General features: G+C 44.4%; 1 protein-coding gene across 3 annotated transcripts in view; it reads left to right on the forward strand.

Moving 5' to 3' along the window:
• The window catches only part of LOC144114505 (ornithine decarboxylase-like), an 83,533-nt gene that overhangs the window by 45,458 nt on the left and 17,536 nt on the right, over nucleotides 1-20,539 (forward strand). For 2 of the 3 annotated variants that reach the window (XM_077648295.1, XM_077648296.1), the window contains exons 2-5: nucleotides 11,245-11,341; nucleotides 11,920-11,996; nucleotides 18,275-18,441; nucleotides 20,382-20,516. In XM_077648295.1, coding sequence (XP_077504421.1) covers nucleotides 11,245-11,341; nucleotides 11,920-11,996; nucleotides 18,275-18,441; nucleotides 20,382-20,516 — 476 coding nt within the window. Of the gene's footprint in view, nucleotides 1-6,950; nucleotides 7,094-11,244; nucleotides 11,342-11,919; nucleotides 11,997-18,274; nucleotides 18,442-20,381; nucleotides 20,517-20,539 lie in introns of those variants that run through there. The other variant, XM_077648297.1, reaches the window with a different exon arrangement.

Raw genomic sequence — 20,539 nt, forward strand, 5'->3', positions numbered from 1 at the left:
GGAGAAGGATGGTAGAAACATTGCTAGGACGTTGCACTCAGCATGGAAAATACACTATTTTGTCTCCCTTTCTGTACTTCCTCAAGATAGTGAGTGTTGAAGTTTTTCAACCTACCACTTCCAAATTCGCCCAAGTCTCTTAACTGAATCTTCAAGGTGTTAGCATTATCCTGAACTTGACAGCCGTCAAGATGCACTAGGTAGACCACTGTTCTCCTGAGGAGGCGAAGCTCCGGGATGGTGTCTCGTCCGCAGAGTAATGCTCCCGAGCACTGGGTACTTCAAACCTGTTCGCTTCTCTGCTTCATATCAAGCTGCAAATCTCCTAGCAAGAACAGTTTTTTCGTGTTGTAGTATAGACTACTGCTTGCTTTTTTTTAACAATAGCCACGAGAGGGCACAGTGATTGTGCATGTCTCAACACACAAGAAGGCCGACCTCCATTTCCAGCCCTAAACTACCATAGCTGAAGGTGGTAATAGCTTAGTCCGATTACTTCATGCGGGCTCTGCACCAGAAGCAGATAAAAATCCTATGTTCTTCCTTCAATAAAGCATTTAACTTTTTCCTGCGTGCGTAATCGGTCTCCAAAGCATTGGCTCACTAAATGCCTCCTTTAGTGTAGTTGTAACATGTAGCGTTCTTGTAAGGCAAGTGACTCGTCTGACAGCAGCGAAAACTCGGCGACCCAGCTCCCGCAGTACATACGCGTTTCTGCTTTCCCTGTCAAGACTTAATTCGCAGCGGGTTCACCTTTGCCAAGAATGCAGGTGTGTCATTTGACCTCCGCAGCCTATCTCTTTCAGTGGCAAACTCCCTGGCTTCAGTGGCAGAATATTTTCTATCATATTTTCACATAGCCGCCCAGGAATCATCACGCAGGTTCCTTTCGAGAGCACCACACAATGCGCAGGGGTCGGTTATTATTTTCAGTCATGCCAAGAAGGCGGCTGCTCCTTCGCCCCTGCTCTGTGCCAAGCTTTGAATTCTTATGGATGCGTAGATTTCGCATGCCTCGGAATTGAAATGCTGCGTGACGGCTGTTACGAGTGCGCCATAAGCTTTGTCTGACCACATTCTTGGCGTCACCAAGCTTTGTAGGCTGGCGTGCGTTCAACGGCTTAGAGCGTAGATCAAGATGCACCTCCTTTACAGGTTGCCGGTCACGCCGTTAGCGTCGTAATACGCCCCGTGTCATCCGACATAGTTGAGTCCCGATGCCGCCACGGCGCTGAACTGGAGCCGCGTCGCGATGAGGTACTTCCTTGACTGCGCCATTTGAAGTGAACTACTGCGGCTGAGTTCCGATTTTTGCACAACGTACCTTTGCCTCCCTTTTGCTCGATAAATTAGCGTTGCAGGCGGTACACGGCATTTTCTTTTCAGCGTTAGATTGATTACATCCGCACTGCCACATTTTATGTTTGTCACAAATGTTTCATTTGAAACAAAAATCAGGGAATATGACTGTAGCTTCTCGAGCAAAAAGACACGCACACAAGCCTAGGGTTGCCATTGTCCAAATCCAAGCTTGTCTTGTTCCGACATAACAAGAGCACACCTCACAGCTGTGAAGGCGCTGAGCAGTCCGAGACGGACTGAGCCGCGAGCACAGATCTGTTGAGGTGAACAGTGCTATGAAAGGCAATTTTTTTTTTTTGGCCGAAGGACAGAGAAACACATAGGACTACCATTCGCCCTCCGTGTTTCTTTGCCCTTCGCCCAAAAAATGTCCTTGTTAGTGCTGTCCGATTCAACAAGCCGTACGGACTCGCCCCGGTCGTCGTTATTTCGACAGTTCTGCCGCCTCCGCCACGGGCCACACCGTCAACATTGTGCACTATAACGATTCTGCTGAGTTCAGATATAAATAAAAATTGTTTTGTCTCCTTCGCAAGAATGCAGATGTTTTCTGTAATATATATAGGCAAAATGGCTTAACTACCTAGACTTACATGCATTGTAAAACAGGCAGCATGATTACCACTCGACAATTTCACTCACGCAAAAAACGCAACTCAGCGCTCGCGGCGAATTGCTTATGGAGGCTGAAAGGACTTCGAGGAAACCTTGCGAATAATAAGGTGCGAAAAAACTGCAAAACTTTCGCTGAAATTAATGCACTTCTCATTTCCAGCATTCAAAAGAAAAGCTGCCAAGAGACATCAGACACCTCGTGTGCGCCTATCAAAGAAACAGTCTCATTATTCTTGAACTCAGACAGTTCTAGGAAGCCTCGTAACCAGGGTCTCTTTGCGCGTTCAAGAGAAGAAAAAGTGGTGAGGGGGGATCCTCTTAAAACAACGTTTACATTAGAGGTATCTTACTGCTTTTTTCAGCCAGGATTCATTGTACCTCTGCTTTCATTAATACCGCTGGTTTCACGGCTGCTCTTCAGTTATAAGTACAGGGACAGAAACAAATGTTCGATTTTTGTCATTGACTCCATAAGAGCAAATTCTGCTGTAATTACGTTAGGGCTCACGAATATTAGTTCTTTTGGACAGCAGCCGGCTATTTGCGCGTTTAAGTTCAGTCAGTTTTATACCTCTATGCTATACAACAAACTGAGGGTGGCAAGAAAAAAAGCTGTCCTCATGACTGCTTGAAAAGCCTCGCTACCCCTCCAAAAGTACAGTGTAGAGACTAAAATGCTCACATAGTTGCGCACAATAGGACTTCATGACACATGCAAGAACAAGATTTAATGCAAAAAGGAAATATTCTTATGCTCACGAGTAGTAATACGGCGCAAAAGCACATATCTGTGTACAAATAATTTAAAATTTCAAAAATATTTGCATATAGTTTAGGAACGCCATCCATTTTAAGAACACTATCAAGGCCATTGTTGTTTAACTGCCACGCCCATCCCTCATATAATGCCCCATACCAGGGGCCTTTGAGGTATCAAATAAAACAAGCACGACCCTGTAAACGCATTCCGAATAGAAGATGCAGACATACGGTGTAAGATATAAAATGGCGTGTTCAGTAAGCAGGCAGCATATATCTTGCTGTAGAAAAGCCATAGTTAGTTCTGCATAGTGGTAACGAATATCTGTTGTGTTTTCATGTCATGTACAGCGTCTATTGTCGTGTGAGTGCAAGAATGCTAGAACAAAGTGTCGTTTTCGGGTGTTATTCTATTGTAGAAAGACGCCAACCTGTAGTCTAACATTTTGTTGATTGGTATTACTTTGCGATGCAAGTATTAAGGACGCGATGGTGCGTCATGGTACGTAAGCAATTAAGCGAATTACTCTTTTCTGTAAAATTAGAAGCTTCTGAATATTGGATGCCGTAGTTTTTTCCCAGATAAGGCAGCCGTAGGATACATAGGAATAAAAGAAAGTATAATAGATTAAGCTTAGTTCTGGCAGGCACAATGCTCTTATTCAGTGAGATTATCCCGACAAATCTGGAAAGCGCTACGCAGACTTTGCTGATGTGGACGTCCCGAAACATAGTAGAGGCAAACAGTACACCAAGTGATGTAAATGTTTCCACGTACTCAATAGGAGCGTGGGCCAAATAGACGAGTGGCGCACTGGCTATGTGTTGCCCCTTCAGGTAGAATATTAACCCCTTTGTTTAGTGAACTTAGTGATGACCAACCAGAGAGCGACACCGGTACTGTATTAGCAGTGTTGGTGGGTTCTTTGATGTCAGGCGAGGAGAAAATCAGGCTGTTGACGTCAGCGTTTATGATGTATTTAATTAAACCGTTGATATTACATATGCTGTTGGTATATATGTATGTTGAATAGAAGCGGTCCCAGAATGCTGCCCCGGGGCACGTTACTTGTAATTTTTTAACATGCCAGAAGGAAGCGAGGTGATTTAAAACAACATATTGCGAGCTAAAATTGAAATATTTATTAAGACAGACGGCATGCCCACATATGCCGTAGTGGTCAAGTTTCTTGAGTAGTTTCGTGATTCAATGTATCGAGGGCTTTGCTAAAGTCGACAAACACGCCTAAGGTCAGCAGATGAGCTTCATTCTTATTTAATACGCATTCTCTCTGATCCCGTAAGACATGTTGTGTTGATCTATGTTTTGTGAATCAATACTGGCAGTCGGTTCTTACGAAGTGTTTCAGTAAGAAATTGTAACGTCGATGCATTATTCGTTCTAACCCCTTAAGGGAAAAAAAGGAATACAGATGTTTGCCTCTTTTTTCTTAGAACGTTTTTATCTCTGTTTTTATAAATAACCACGACGTTACCTGCGTGGCTGCAGGAAAATGTCCTGTGTTGACCGCGGTATTGTAAATATGCGTGAGGCAAGGCACGATCAATGGCAGTATATACTCTACTGGTAGACTTTTAATATTAAATGAATCGAGACTTTATATATGTTTTTAAACTTTTTTCAAACCGAATAAGCCTCATCTTCATCTGTTGGCTCCAGAAACATCGATTCATCTAGCTTGTCACCCAAAAAAAACAGGAAACACCAGCATTTTACACAAGGCTTCCAACCGCTAAAAAAAAATTGTTGAACGCATTAGCGAAGGGCTAGCCAGCTACTTCCTTGCCTTGAATAACTAGTCTAATAACATGCTGTGGTTGTTTATTTCAACTTAGGAGAATATTTACGTGCCTCAACTTTTCTTTATGGCCGTGGGAGAGATGTGTATTAAACAAATTGTTATAATAAGAAGCCTTGTATGATCTAAATTTTTTAGCGGTTCCTCGAGGACTTAGGCTGAAACTTCGCTGTAGAGTAAGTCAAGTTTCCAAACCAAACCGCTTTTTGACAGAAATACGCATACCTAGGTTACGTCAATATAGGACTGTTTCTCAATTAATCCTCACAAATAACACTGATGAAATCGTGCCCGAACTCCTACGCATGATATCGTTGTATAAGGGCTGTGAAATATGGAAGTCTTCAGTAACAAGGTTACACGCATTTCAACGTGAACACTGCTTAACAAGGTGATCGGTATGCGATAACACTTCCGGCGAAAGAGTCATGTTTGAGCAACTCTCGTCAAGGCCATGCGAATATGTCCTTTCAACATATATTGTCGAGTGTAGCAGGGTGGTTTTAAGAAATAAAAACATGAGTCGATAAACTTAATGCAAAGCTAACAAAAAACCGGCTTCCAAAGCGCACACCAAAGCCTACAAATCGGGAACACTTCTTTATTTATTCTGCATTTTGATACAGTCAAAATGCAAAAACTCCCCTGTATTAAGATGGTATGCGCGTGTTAAAGCACCCCAGGTTATCGAAAGTGGCCTGGAGACATCCACTAGAGCGTTCCACCTCGCTGAATTGACGCAAAACTCACTCAATTTCTGTTCTAATGTGCACAATCATGAAGCCTCAGCTGATGATGTCATATATGCATGGTTAACATATCACGGTTCATTTTTTTTCTCCCATGAAGCAACAGGGTCAGAAAAGGAAAGGGAGCAAAAAGGTCATTCCTGCTTTGTTTCTACTTGGATCGAGCGTTAACAACTTCTATGCTCACGAACCTATGTACGGTTGTTTCCAATATGCATACGCGCCTTATTTTTGGTTAATATGTAAACAAGCGAAATTCACATTACGCTATAATTTTGGTTGCTGCTGCTTCAATCATTTGGAAAAACCAGCAGTTTATGGAATACCTTGGATGATTTGTGGCAAAGGGGCCTGGTATAGACAACGTTGTCAATAATAGCGGCATGCATGAAGCGAAATGTCACGCACAGTTTTCGTACGTACAATTTCTTGCATTTTACTTTTCCTTGCTCCAGAAGTGAAATTATGATGTGAGCTGTGTAGAGGGATGTGCATCGCAAAATTCTAAACGGGAAGGAAAACTGTAATAAGACACCATTAAATAGCGCAACTACCTGTTCACGTAATTTTTAAAATGCAGAGTGAGAGACAGCAGAAATCCGCTGCCCTCCTCTTCTACCACTGTAGCCAATTAGATGCAAGTTCTGAGAACACTCGAGAAATAATCCGCCTTAGCAACATTTTACTGAAGCAGGAATGCATGTTGCTGTTTTAACGTGTGACTAGTATTTGAACATTTACTGTCGCAGATTTTCACGAAACCATTGCAGCTATAGTAAAAGGTTTATGCATCTTTCGGTGGGAAAAGAAAGCAAAAATGATGTCCGCCTACTGCTCGGTAAAAAATAAATTCCCAGTTGTAACCCACTTCAGATGTCATTAGGTTAAAGCCGTTCTCTGGGGGGACTCGGAGCATGATGCTTTCGTCTTTAATCTTCTTGTTCTTGCGTGCCCTTAGAGCTCTGCTGAACAACTGCTTTTACAGCGAGCTCCCTCGTTCAACGTGCACGCCATTAATGTCTAAGAATTTGTGCGGCGTCAGAAGGTGGCGGTTGCCGTGGTTTCGGCGCGGCCACAATAAAAGAAACAAGGATAAATGCACGAAGGCGGAGCACGGCGAGGCGCGTTCTCGAAGTAGTGTCAGCTGTAGCGTCTTAGCTTCCGACCTTTTTGTTCGACATTTGTCGTACGAACGCTGATCCCGACAAACACCTCCTCACAACTCCAGTGGCTCTTCAGTCGGTACCTTTGTGTGTGGTGCGATAGCGCGCCATTTCTTTGCCCGGAAGCAGCGAAACCAGAGGGGCATTCGGACAAGGGACTCGCTACCTTCGCCGGCGCGCACTTGACGAGGTGTTCAAAGATCGCCTCTTACGTTAGCGACAAAAGCATGTCGCCATTGAAGGGCCGCCAGTGTTCGGCGGTTTTTCTTTTGCTCGGAGGGGGAAATGAGTGTTACAAAATACCCACTCGAGCCTCGTATTCTCTGTGTAAATGCCTTGTGTTAGTGATACGGCTGTTCCTTTTTTTATCGCTCTTTTTTGGCCTCGCACCCGTGGATTATTATCTGCGTCGACAGTCGCGCCTTTGCGGTTGTGAGGAGGATGTGCCTTTTGTCCTGGCTTTTAGTGCCGTTCTGTCTGCACACGGTTAAAAAGAAGCCACCGGGTTTTCGTCCCCAGTCAGAGCGGAGTGGGGTACGCAATGGGTGACAACAAAGATAGCGAGGATCTCGTACACGTCGAAGAAAAAGTCACCGATGTCGCCCGAAAGGTCATTGATTCACAGGTAATTATTATAGACATCTGATTCTCGTTCTCTCATCACAGTATTCCGTGTCCAGCTTACTTGGACATCACTTTTATTTGTGAGGCAATTGTAGAATATTTCAAGACACTGCTATTAACGTATTGACAGAAAACTATAGGTGCCCCGAGGAAGGATCTGCGGATATATTGATTGTTCGAGTGAAATCTCACGATATGCGAAAAAACTGCGTTCATTAACGAGGTCGAAAAAATTTGCTTCGCCAGAATTTCTGGCTATGTCTCCTTTCTGTGTATTTTACCACAAGTATTTCGTCCCGAAAGATCAGCAGGATGCTGTCTGGAGCAGCAGGATGCTGACTGAAGATCTATTCGTACAGGCATCAGATGCAAGCGCGTCCAAGATTGAAACGTCACTGGTATCATTACAAGTCTAGCCGCGCGAGTTTTCGCTTTCATCCAGCCCTGCACTGCCAACGGCCAAAATGACATTATCTGCGTTAATAATACGCCTTGAACGCTCAACGGCTTCAAATTCCGTCGCAAATTATGTGAAAACGGTCATGTTTGCAGTAAACAGTTTGGAACGCGTTAATTTGAAAGCTCCGTCTAGGAGACAGAGCCAACAACGAGTGAATAATTGGGCTTTAGAGAGATTTAGTTTTGTCCAATTATAGAAAACAAAAATGAAGGAGTAAATACCTTTTCTTTAGGCATCCACCGGAGGCATATGCTCTTATTCAGTCAAAGGCCACAGAATTTCTGATGACTATGTATGACAAACGCTAACAAAGAATGGATGGGATGCGCCGGAATTACGCAAGACAGAACGGGAATAACCGACCCACAGAATTACACCAATGAAGGACCAACGTATACACGATTGGATTATAAACAGCGGCTGTTGTATGCAGCTCATTTTCCACTTTACCGGATTTTTGTGTAAGGTTTGGACAAAAGGCTCCTAATTACATCGTGTAGTTGTGATGCCCATTGCATCTACAAAACTATGGCGTCATACTTTTAAAGAGCAACTGCATCACTTTTTGAGAATTCTGCGGTATTCAAGGATTTACATCTTTACAGGCAGTAAGTAAAGCATGCCAAGTGTTTTTGCGCTAGAATTGAAAATAGTGACATAAAGGGCGATTGAATTTTGCTCTTCTCCTCAAAGCAGCGGAGCAGTGCGAAAAAATTTTGTGTGTGACATCACGGAAGGTAAGATTTCATATTACCGCTGCCGTCAGCGACGCCCTGCCGTGCTCGTTAGGAGCTGCCAAGCAAGGAGTAGCCGGAGCCGCTATGCAGCACCAACCTCTCCGTTATTGTTCATGTAAACAAAAAAAAAACGCTCGGTGAGCTTTGCCATCAGTGGCACTGGTTTTTTTTTTTTTTTCCTTGAAAGCAAGCGTTCATGCGTTGGAAATGTACCGGTTCCTCCGATGACGTCATCATGCGCCTCCCCACTTGGCGCTGTGCGCTGCGGACAAGCCTGAAGGCCATCGCGAATTTAATCAGCGATTACGTCACCATTTGAAAAGCTAACCCAAAAAGACTGCACATGTTTAATCTCCAAGTTTCATTCGTTCGACTCCTTTAAGGTCGTCACTTTCTAAACTCTATGCAGTTGCCCTTGAAGGCGGAGCGTAAGTGTGCCGTGGGTTTTTTCGCATCTTCATTTTTCACGTAACAAATCATTATTCCATGCAGTAATTCTCTTGATGTCTTCGTTGTACAACTTAGGGGAACAGTTGTGCCAGCCATCTTTCTTTTACAGCCGTAATTTTTCTGCAAAATTTGAGACGTGAGAGAAGAAGTGGCGCAAGATCCCTGTTTGCGTCTTCTGTCTGAAACTAGCGTTTAAAAAACTCATGCCGATATAGATCGTTAACTCTTTCTGATAGACGCCGCTAAAACAGTGTTGATAATGATTTACACACAGTAAGCACTGCGAAGGTTAACTTGAAAAATGCCCGAAAAAAAAAAACTAACTTTATTTTTAGCTTCTTTCGTTACATTCAGCAGCCGTTTTATGGTTCGCTTGTTTCAGGAATTGCGACACCTTGCACGCTGTAACATATGCCAGGAATTGATGAAGTAGGTCAACATTAGATCGCTCCACTGAAAAGAAAGAGTATTGGCTCTGGGTTGCGTGTGAATAGCCAATGCTTTTCATTGCGAACTAAACCGAGTGATTCATGCAAGTACACTAAAGTCCAGATCCGGTGGTATTCATTTTATTGGTGCGATTTTTTTTTACGTTCAAAGACTTGTTTTAAAATGGTTGACAGATATGTCCGTGCGGTCTGTGGATGTTGATTATACAGCAAGGTATACATTTATGAACGTTGCATATTAATTTTTCGGCGATTAATAATTAAAATCAACTAACCAACGGTTTGATTCTCGAGTTTAAAGGGCAGGATTATATTGTGAAATTGTAGAAAGTCAGCGTCGAAGATGAGACCAGTGTTTAAAATTTCTTAATCGACAATGCTGTTAAAGATATCCAACGTCAAAAAGAGGCATTAAATGCTCATTGAGTTGATTTTCCCAGATTGCATATTTATTAAATGGCGTCTCTGCGCGTGGAAAAATCGCTGAGATCACATTAAGTTCTTCTATATCGACAAAAAATACACAAACGGCGTCTGTATTTGACGCAAAGTATATGCTAACTGTGTTATTTTAAAAATATGCTACATGGGATTGCGAACTCGACGACTTTTTAAATGCGACGTTTTGGCGTTCGATATTGCGAACCACATTGTCCGTTACGAACGTATGAAAACTGGGCTCATTTCGGTGTTGACGGCCTTCAATTTTATGATATAATCATGCCCCTTAAAACGAAAATTAAGAAAGGCGATTAGTTAACTTTCGTTAATTAATCGTCTAATTCTTTAGCTCTATCAAGCACATAATGTCCGCCTTGCTGCAAAATCGAGTTGCACAAAATGCGCTCAGTTTTAAAAATAAAAGTATATGAACGTTAAACAAAATCATCCTGCATACATTTTTATTGCCTAGCAAACATGGTTGGATATTTGAAACGAAAATCTGTCCGTATTTATACAAGCGAGCTCGTGAACAGACAAATACAAGTGACCCTATGCCACCTTGTCTTTTCCTCAGAAGGGCATGCAAGCATTCATTCTGGACTCTGCTCAACTTCGGCGATGGTTAGGCACTTATCAACAGGCGTCGGCTGAAAGCCTGTTATTTGTCGTAACCTGTAACTTTGATGCACGAATATTGTCAGGTCTTGCGATGTGCTGCTTGATGAATAGAAAAATCATAGGGGCACCTAAGCAGTTCTTATGATGTGTAAATGCGAGAGCAAGTGTAACTGGCTCACTGGGTCAGTGGACACCTCAACCGCGCTGTGAGTAGGCGGTGGCGTATACCTAATAATTGAGGTAGTTGTGTGCCTTTCCTTTTCTCAAAACCAGCAGAAGGTTTAGACTCCGTTGATTTTGAGGAAAGGCGCATAGCTGGCTCCCTGGGTCGGTGAAAAATCACGCCTTGAGGTACGTGGCGGTGGGGAAGCCGGCGGCATATTGCTCCAGGAGAGGTTATGACGTCATTTGCGTGCCGTGTTTCGGCCACGGGATTCTGACGACGGTGGGGTTTTCGCACAATGAACCAAGTAAGGCTTTCGATTTAATAAATCTGTCGCAACCAATTCTCGGCACATGTTCTTTACCACTGCCTTGTTTTGCTAAGTGATGCTGCGGCATGACATCTCGATTCGATGATAAATGACTAGAAAATCTGAGAAGACATTAGGCGACTTAATAAATTATTGACTTATTCTAGTACTGCTAGCTTGCTTCAGCAGAGAGCATTAAAATTGGCTAAGAATTCACAATTTTTTTTTTATTGAAGGTGCAGAGCTTTAGAGAGTTCACGGCTTTATATAGGTTCTAGGTATGTTGTTAAAACATCTGCATAGCTGCGAAGCAGATTACACGTCTGTTCAAATTTCGCTGTCCGTTTGTTTTATAGCTTCGTATGTACAGCCTCCTCTATTATCGTGTTTTACGTATTTTTTATTATTTTTGACGACATATGTCCGGCACCTAGAGAAAGAGGCATGAAATGATGGTTTCTCCTGAACTGCTGCATACGGGTTAGCATTTCAGACATTGTACATTTTCGTCCTATTTACAGATCGCTGACGATGCATTTTTTGTTTGCGACTTGCGTGACTTGGAAGCAAAAATTAAATTATGGCGCCAGGAAATGCCCCGTGTGACGCCCTTCTACGGTAAGTGCCCTACTGATCGTTATAGAGAAGTATTTAAAATTCTCAGTCTTCGCATGTGCCGAGTGTTTGTTCCCGGTTTTCCGTTTCTTGTAGTGCTATTGACGCCCGGTCGTCAGAAAAATGACACCGCTGTTTGATACGAATGCTATGAGGCGTTTTTACTAAAAAAAAAAAGAAGTTCATCTGTACCGAAGGTGTCCCTCACGGCGGTCCCAGTATCCTAAACGTTCTCTTGGGCAGTAGAGATTAGCTGATTTTTTTTCTTTAAAAGGCGTAAGCGTCTTCTTGCAAACAATTTTTGCGGATATTAAGCTGGACCAAAAGCTCTGCAGCGGCTGAATATCTCTTAAGTAACAAGTTCTTAACTTTTTACATGTTGCCCGCATGCAAGATTCGTTTAATAATGTCATGTTTCTTCATCGGCTTCGCGTAATATTTTGTAAGAGTGACCAGCACTGCTCTATATGACTTTAAACGTAAAAACCCGGCTAAACAATGTCCTACTTAATAATCATCCCCCCCCCCCCCCCCCCCCCGCCCCGCAGCACTCTCTCTTGTATATCTCTTTTTGTTTTCAGCTGTCAAGGCATGCTCGGATCCCGTTATACTTCATATACTCAACTTTTACGGGGTAAATTTCGACTGCTCCAACAAGGTAAGTGTTCTATACAAAATTTGCCGTGTCGTGGCATATTTTTCCAACGTTGCTTCACTTCAGTTATTAGAAGGTGCGGACGCTTTCAGTTTAAAGCGTTAATTCATCAGGTTCCATGGCTAAGCAGGGTGTGTTGCTGGGCGAGTTGGTTTGACATTGTGAACACTGAAGCACTGGCAGACGACGGATGAAGGGAGGACGAGACACACAGTGCGCTGTGTGTCTCGTCCTTCCTTCGTCCGTGGTCTGCCAGCGCTTCAGTGTTCACTCCATGACTAAACATGTCCGCAGCCAGCCACTTACCTAAGCTTGGCCGCTGTCCGCCTGAACCCTTTGAAGGCCGATTTTTTTCTAAAAAAAACATGTTCCTGTGATCAGTTTTCTTTAGTTGTGCCTCATAATGAATAAGATGACTAAATTCAGTGCTAAGTTGAAAAAAAAAATTGGGAGGGCCGGTATTTCAGTCCTGCTGAGCGTCATCGGGTTGCGCCTGCTTCTGCGATGTTGCGGCTGTCTCGGATTCGGAGTCGGAACTGGTTGCGTGTAGTTCTTTGTCCGAATACCAGCTATCGTCCTCTGATTCGGACTCGGTATTATATTAGCTAAGTACTTCGAGTAGCAAGCTACCGCCGTCATTGCCACGACCTAATGAAACGACGACGTGCAACTGAATACATCTAAGTGAATTGATCAAAGAAAGCAGAGAGAGATAAGACCACATGAATGCTGGCAATAAACCAAGCGAAGCGGCATTCAAGATAAAAATCAGGTCTTGTGCACCTCCAGAAGAGCTGACGACGTGCGCGGAGAAACCGAAACCAGACAAGAGCCAGACCGCAAACCACTCGACGCGCCGAATAATGCAAAAATTAATCCTTTTTTCTTCCTCAAGATAAAACCAGAAACAAAATATGGCTGTTGTAATTCTCGAAAGGTGGCACGACATCCCCGTAAGCACCTATACCTTCAGTATGGCGCAAACTTTCGGACACACGATCGCAGCCGTGCATGTGGGGCGCGTTTTGACAAACTTAAGAAAGGAGCCAACAGTCACCGAAACCAAGGTGCAAGGGGAATGTGTAATTTTGTTTATTTGTTGTGCTTATCAGTGAGATAATTATACTTGGATTAATCTATCGCTTAAAAAAAATTACTTATAAAGCAGCAGAAAAAACAACCATGCTGCCGGTGGGATCCGAACCCACGACCTCCGAATATCGGGCGCGATATTCGGAGGTATACAAGAGGCGCTGGGCGAGATCCCTGTACCATCGGGTCACTCGCCGACTTTGTAATGTTCCTAGACACCTCCCAGCAATAAGTTTGGCTCTCTAAACAGAGAAACGATTACGAAATGTGCCACCCGGTTTCTGACCAACCGGCTGCACATTTTCACACCTCACTATTATCTCAACGGCTTTGATTTCGTTTTCCGTTGTGAGCGCCTTTTCTTGGAAATCGTCTCGCTGAAATCTCAAGCCGCTCTTATCATTCGTTAGCGCAGGCTTATCTCCGAAAATAAGACTGAAATATTACAGGCTTACGGTAAAAATCTCACTACCGACCTAATTAAGGGGCCCTGAGAGAGCACTCTCGTCGGTTTTCCGCGCTTCCATCCATCTCGTCTCACGTTTCGTATCATCTGGCATGTCCAGGCGCCTTTTGCAGCGGCACGGAAAACGATCGTTTCTTAAAATAATTCTCCAGGTGCCGCCGTGCTAGACTGTAACGACACGTCAATGCGTAAAAGGCACGGGAAGAGAGAAGTGTGCAGAGCACCACTGCTCGTGTAGCTCAGATAAAAAAGCGAGTTTATACATGATTAGGCGTTGCATGCGCTACAGAACACCGCGCAAGTCAACGGCTCTTTGCGACAGTACAGGGAAATATGGGTCCACTGTCCCCCAGCCGGATGCCCGGAGTTTCCATGCAGGCTGTGCGACTCGGTGCCACCTTGGAACCTCTGCTGATTATTTGCAGGCACGAACAGCGATACGCACGCCATTGATATGATGGGCGCTCGCTGCCAACATTAAGGAGATAACTGCTACGGCGCTATGTTTGAAGCGGAATAGTGGCGGCATGGATTCCTTGATAACACATAATCGTAAAATAAAGAGCAGCGCTCATCCTGTTCGTTTCCTTGCTTTCGTCTCTGTGTCTTCGTGCTATATCTTTAAGGAATGACCGATTCCTTTACCAAGAAAGTGGCGCATTCGCCGTACATGGCACCACAGTCACATCTGCGCAACACCGTGGTTTTGGCCTCAAGGCATACTTTGTGTTGCTGTGCGTATGTTTATGCCGGATTCCTCTGGGAAAGCAGAAAACTGGTTCTCTCAAACCAGAAAGCATGCCTCCAGGTAGTCTATAAAACACAAACGAACTTGGCACAAAGTTACTTATAAGCAGCGCCGTAGTGCTTACTCAAACTGCGATCACTGTATCTATATTACAATGATCACAGTTTTATAAAAAGCTTTTTATAAGAAGCTAAACGAAGAGAAATGGCTCAATAACGGTTACCATAACTTCTATTAGAGGACCTATCTTTCTTGCAGTGCTTTCGTGTTCACTTTACGTCGATTGTTGAATGGCAGGAACTTGGGGGCATCAGCAGAACTTCTTCCTCGACTTATTCCTATAAATAAAAATCATTCCTGCGTCCATGATATGGCTGCCATTTTTTTTTTGTTATGCCAAGTGAAATCTTCCGCACCAAGGCTCCACAAAAACCATTTTTCTTGGACGGGATAAGTGGCATTGATAAGCTTTTATTCGGGGAGTGTTCTACGACTAATCGGGAGAGAAGGGTGTTGTTTACGAAAGAATGTGAGGCGCATTAATATTTGACGGATTGTCTGTCTCCTCCACCCTTACCAGCAAGAGCCGCCGCGGTGGCTCAGTGGTTATAGTGCTCGGCTGCTGATCCGAAAGACGCGGGCTCGATCCGGCCGCGGCGGTTGAATTTCGATGGAGGTGAAATGCTAGAGGCCCGTGTACCGTGCGATGTCAGTGCGCGTTAAAGAACCCCAGGTGGTCGAAATTATCCGGAGCCATCCACAATGGCGTCCCTCAAAGCCTGAGTCGTTTTTGGACGCTAAGCCCCATTAAACCTAAAGCTTAATATTACCCGGGGCTGTGAGCACAAGGCTTGCTCCTTCACTGAGTCTGTCGATGCAAAGAGAATTACGCAAACATCATGAATATGCTGTTAAGGGAGTTCCGACAAGCAGTGCCGAAGTAAATTGGTGCCGGAGCATGTTCAGGGCATTTATGTCATATATGGCGTTGTTTAAAAGATGCGTCCAACGTTATATGACAGAAACCACTGTAATAAAAAACGCCTTTTCTGGTGATCGTAGAAACTGGTTAAGTGATTACGCATATCAAATTTTCTGTTTCTGGTTTCGTTATTTTTGCTGATAACGGTTAGCAGAGACTTAGACGTAACACGGCTGGGAAGGAACGCAAAAGTGCGCCTCGGTTAATTTATTACGATGCTGTTTTTTTTTCCTCGAATTCCGGTTTCCGCACTCTGTGACGTTCAATTCACAAGTCACATGCTATTTCAAAACAGTGTCGATTTCGCTGTCGCGTTGCCTGCGGCGAGCGCACATCCGTGCTTTCTTTTCCTAAAACAAAAACTCCACGAGAAAATCTGTGCAGTAGAAAATCCTCTAAATTACACTAGGGCATATATTCTCCGACTCTGACATTCCTAATACAGTGTGCACTATCATAACCAAAAAAAGAACCTGAATTTTTTGTGTCTATACTCATTCAAGTAAGGCTGAAAGCTTTTTATTTCTGGATGTCCTCATATGGTACTCTTGAACGAGAGTAAATGTGAGCAGCTTAGCGTGCTGCGCCTTGATAGAGATGAACCTACAGCCGATGTTGGAAATGTTGGAAAGCGTTGCTGAGGCACTGTTCTCTTTTGAGCTTTACTTCCTGTTTGCGGTCCTCGTCATCTGTCCTTACACATTGCTTTTGGGCTTGACTAATCAGGCTCTACCACCAGTGATCATCCCATGCACACAGCCAACATTATCTGGAATTTTAAACTCATGTCTGTGGCATGCTGGTGGAAAAAAACAGGCTTTGACCTAATACTTTTCTTAAAGCGTTAGTGGCGAAAAAGTATTTGGCCTACGTCACATAAATGCTCCCTAGACAGATAACATTATGAAAGGGAAATGAAGCTATACGTGTTCCGTTGCGACTGTTTGCACTTGTGTACAAAGGGAGCTGGTGAATTGCACAAGACTCGGTTCACCTGTGCATGTTTCAAGCCAGTTCTTCAGATCAAATGAACATTCGTACTCTTTTGTCTAAAGAAATGGAAAACACAACAAATGGCTCTGTTACTTCAACCACAGCGAAGAATTGGTAACATCCAAATATATGTAAAAACATACTCCCCGAGTAAAGCTTGAAACAGTGCACGGTAATGGCTCTACAGAAATAGAAGGCACTCCGTATAGCTTGAGGAAAAGTTTCACTCTTTGCTGTCCAAACTCTACTGACTGACTGTAGAGCACATGCTCGTTGCCCCACCGGGAGCAATTGGGCTCCCCTGTGGTGTAATAGAGCATCTACGCCACTCAATATCACATATTTGCGCTGCCTTATTTCGCACCAAAAGTGCAACATGAAAACATAAGACGAAATGAACCTACTGCCTAGAATACTGTCTACCATGTCAATATAGATCGCTTATTCCTGACATATTTTTGGAAAATAACAACTGTAGGAGAATCTAGGCAGTGTCCTCATGCAAGAGAAGACAACCGTTTCCAATTTTTTTTTTGTAAATCCCTGTCGTCTGTAAGTGGCAGTTTAAAAAATGCTCTGGGACTATTCGGAGAGAAAACCTGGTGAAGTCGCTATATTTTCTTCAGTGCACACTCAATGAAAGTTCATTTTGTTCTCTACATTCCCAATTTTTACCGTGGCGCTACTGCATTCGTCTACAATATATACAGGGAAAAAAAAGTATTTGAGTTTTCGGTAGCGTTTGTGTTGTTTTGTTTTCATACCGAAAATAATTCGCATTTTTTTTTAGCAAGCAGGTCCCGCTTGGGTTTCACCGGTGTTACTGGGAAGCGAATACGCCCTCGTTTTCGATGTGCTGCCGACACATCAGGGATCAGACGTGCGCATCACTGACTACTTTCTTTAGTTTTCAGTTTTAAGCTAAACACAACCGTAATTAATAAGCACGCGGCGGCATTTCGGCACGTATTAAATAACCACTTCTTCCGCACTGATGAAAGAATAGTTACAAAGAATAATAAACAGAAATCTGTTAATAACGAAACAAAATCTACATAGTTTGCGTGAGGGGAATGTAAAGGCGTGCGCATAAATGTAGTGAGAACGTGAACGACGGAAGAACTACCACTTGTCAGCGCAATCTGACGGCTGATGCTTGTTGTCGAGATATGCGCAGTGCGCTGACCCTATGCGCTGGCCTGTTTGCACACGCACTGCTATCAGACACGGCTGTTTCGACGAAGTCAAAAAAACTTCGCGCTGAGTAGCATCTTGCAAGCTGAGCTCAACGATCCGTCGCCTTTCGTAGACCGACACGGGCTGCGACTTTCGCACGAGACACGACTCGGCACGAGAAACTGGCTAAAACAGCTTTCACTCTGCAGCGTGGTCCCGTGGGAGTAACGACCGTCGTGTGGAAGCTGTGCGTTGCTTTAGACAGCGCGCAAAACCTACTCGAAAAATTGCGCTGCGATAGCGGTTTGGGAACGGAGTGCGACTGATTAAACGGCTCGCGCGCGTGAACTCGCCCGCCCAGACAGCCTGCCACCACGGAAGCGAAAAAGGGCCCCTGGCGGCTGCTCTCGAAGCAGCCGCGTCCGACGGAAATGCGCGCGCGAACAGGCCAGCGCATTAGAGAGCGCGCACTCTTATATCTCTTCAACAGGCACGTGCCGTCAGACACCGCTCACAAGCAGTTCTGTTATCATTCCTGCGGTCTCTCCACGTTTGCTCACGCCTGTACATGACAGTGTGGTCAGGAAGCGGGTGCTGTCATAATTGATGGCAGCGTGACAGAAACCGCGAAATGCACGTCTTAGCGCCAATCAGCAGGAAGTGTGTAAAATCAACGAATTCATAAACCTTGCGCTTCTATGCTATGTATAAAAATCATACAAATACAAAATGGACCAGCTCGAGTGCTTGTGGCAACAATTTTGTGACAGTTCTCTCGAAAGCACTCTGCACAGGCAACTATACTAGCGATCGAATTTCTCCAGGCCGAGATGATGTCCGTGTTCGACATCGGCGTCAGTCCCGAACGCATCGTGTATGCCAACACCGTCAAGTGCACGTCACACCTACGTTTCGCTCAACAGCGGGGAGTCACACTCATCACATTCGACTCCGTAGAAGAACTGGATAAGATCGAAGACCCCAATGCCAGGTCTGTTGGTGGTGACTGGAATGGACATCTCGTGCATGCATCCCAGCTTTCTTCACGAGCCTGGCTCGTCTTCTGTTTGCTGCTGTTCGTCCTCTGTTGCGCTTCTACTGCGGCGTTCATTTCCTCTCTTCCCTGGCGCGTGCAGTAAAGTGAATTGAATTGAACTTTATTGTACCTCGCTCGAACAAAATCGGCGGCGGCTGGGAATTTCTGCGTTATGTCCGACACTGGACTAGTTTAAAGTGCGGTCTGGAAACTCACTGAAACGGCGGTTCTAATGTGGCCGAAAAAGAATGTAAGTATTTGTCTTGGCGGGATTTCACAAGCAGTTTGCGTCGTTCGAATTTATCCTGAATTGAAAGTGCCTTTACTATGGTCCATCTTGCCTGAAGTTGCCTGAAAATCCAAGGCGTGGACGGCGCCTTTGCGCGGAGCTTCGTAGCAGCAAACGCCACGCTTCACGCACGCTGTCAACGAGCTTGGCTGCCCACTGAGCAACGAAGCGCATTTTCTCTTTCTGCTCTCTTTTGAGAATGCTCGTTAAATTTGGAAGGATGGATGCGCTTAATTCGCGCCAGGTTATGAAAACATCACGTACCTTGCGTATTTTAGAAAGCATGGTTTACCCCGCGAACTGCGTGAAATCGCGTTTTGTAAAACTGCTATTCAGCCGCATCAGCAAGAGGTGAATGCTGCCCGGCTGACGCATTATCGTGTCAGTCATTAAAACTCGCCACCCCGTCTTTCTTTCTTCCTTTATTTCTTCTTTTTTTCGGTCTCTTTTTCTTTCTTGCTTTGCATCTGTCCTTCAACAGGGACCAGCTTTCAGACGGCTACTTAAAAAAAAACTGCTGACTTTCCATCAGATATTAGTCATTTCTCGACCAATATAAGGGTACGTAAACAAAGTAACCTCTTTTCTCTCGTCATCTAAGAAATATGAAGTAGACCTGGAACCCATCCTGGCTCTACCTAGTTAAAAATGGAATTAATTGTAGCCAGCGATGGGGCGCGGCTGGTACTATTTTTCGAAAGAAAAACTGCTGGGAGTTAGCGTCACAGAAAGTTTTAGAAAACAGAGAACGTTCCCTCAGCGACAACAACCCACTGAGGATCGCCTTTCGATCCCGCACAGAACTGATAATGATGATTATGATGATCGTGAGTTTTAATGGCAGAAGGGCAGCTTCTGTCTAGGAGCGCCATGACACAAGGTATTTTTCGTCTAGCCAAGGTGGAGTCAACGGCCCATTTCCCAAGCGTTGCACCCAAGTTAAGCCGAGCACCCGGTAACGCCGAGCTCCAGCGCCATGCACCGAATTCCAGCCGAGGTTTTTGGTCTGGGCCACCACTCACCCGAAACGCTAATTTTAAAAAATAGCATGCCACTGTGAGCCGCAATGCTGTCGGAGAGCACGGAGGCGATGTTTATTGCAAATGAATTGGTCACCGGACTTCCACATTGAATTATTTTGTCTCCACTATAGCCTACGAACGATGAAACAGTGCTGCATTTGATATCCGCGCCTTGATTATGAAAAATCAAAGCTCTAATCAGCACGCGTCGTACAGGCGCTATCAGGATACGGTGTTAGCAAGGTTGAATTTCACACTGGTAAATTTCACAAATTCAGAAAAGAAGTAAGTTAACATCAAGTAATAGCTTTCAGGACTGTCGCTCTCTTTTATTTCATTCCCCTCCGCTTAATGTGATGAACGAAGAAATAGTGAAATTTTCGCGAGTGTTACAAAGGGTAAATCTTCACTTTACTGCTTAATTGCCTCCACAAGCCCCGAACCAAAACCGAAATTATTCGACCGGGATCGTAAACGTCCTCCTGTCTGGATTTTCTCTGTGTGATGCTTTTGTTCTGCGGGCGCAAACGTGAGCGCAGTGTTGCTTTTTTTTTTTGTTCCAAAGCATTATGTTTGACGTCCAGGTTGCTCCTGCGCATTGCTGCGAATGAATACGGTGTCCAGCAGTCCATGAATGCCAAGTACGGGATTACGTTCCGTGACGCATCTAAAGTGCTCGCTGCAGCTCGTGACATGGAGCTGAACGTTGTCGGTGTGTCGTAAGTATGTTTTGCGCTCTCGG

Source organism: Amblyomma americanum, chromosome 1, assembly GCF_052857255.1.
Source record: "Amblyomma americanum isolate KBUSLIRL-KWMA chromosome 1, ASM5285725v1, whole genome shotgun sequence".
In the NCBI taxonomy this organism is placed as follows: Eukaryota; Metazoa; Arthropoda; class Arachnida; order Ixodida; family Ixodidae; genus Amblyomma; species Amblyomma americanum.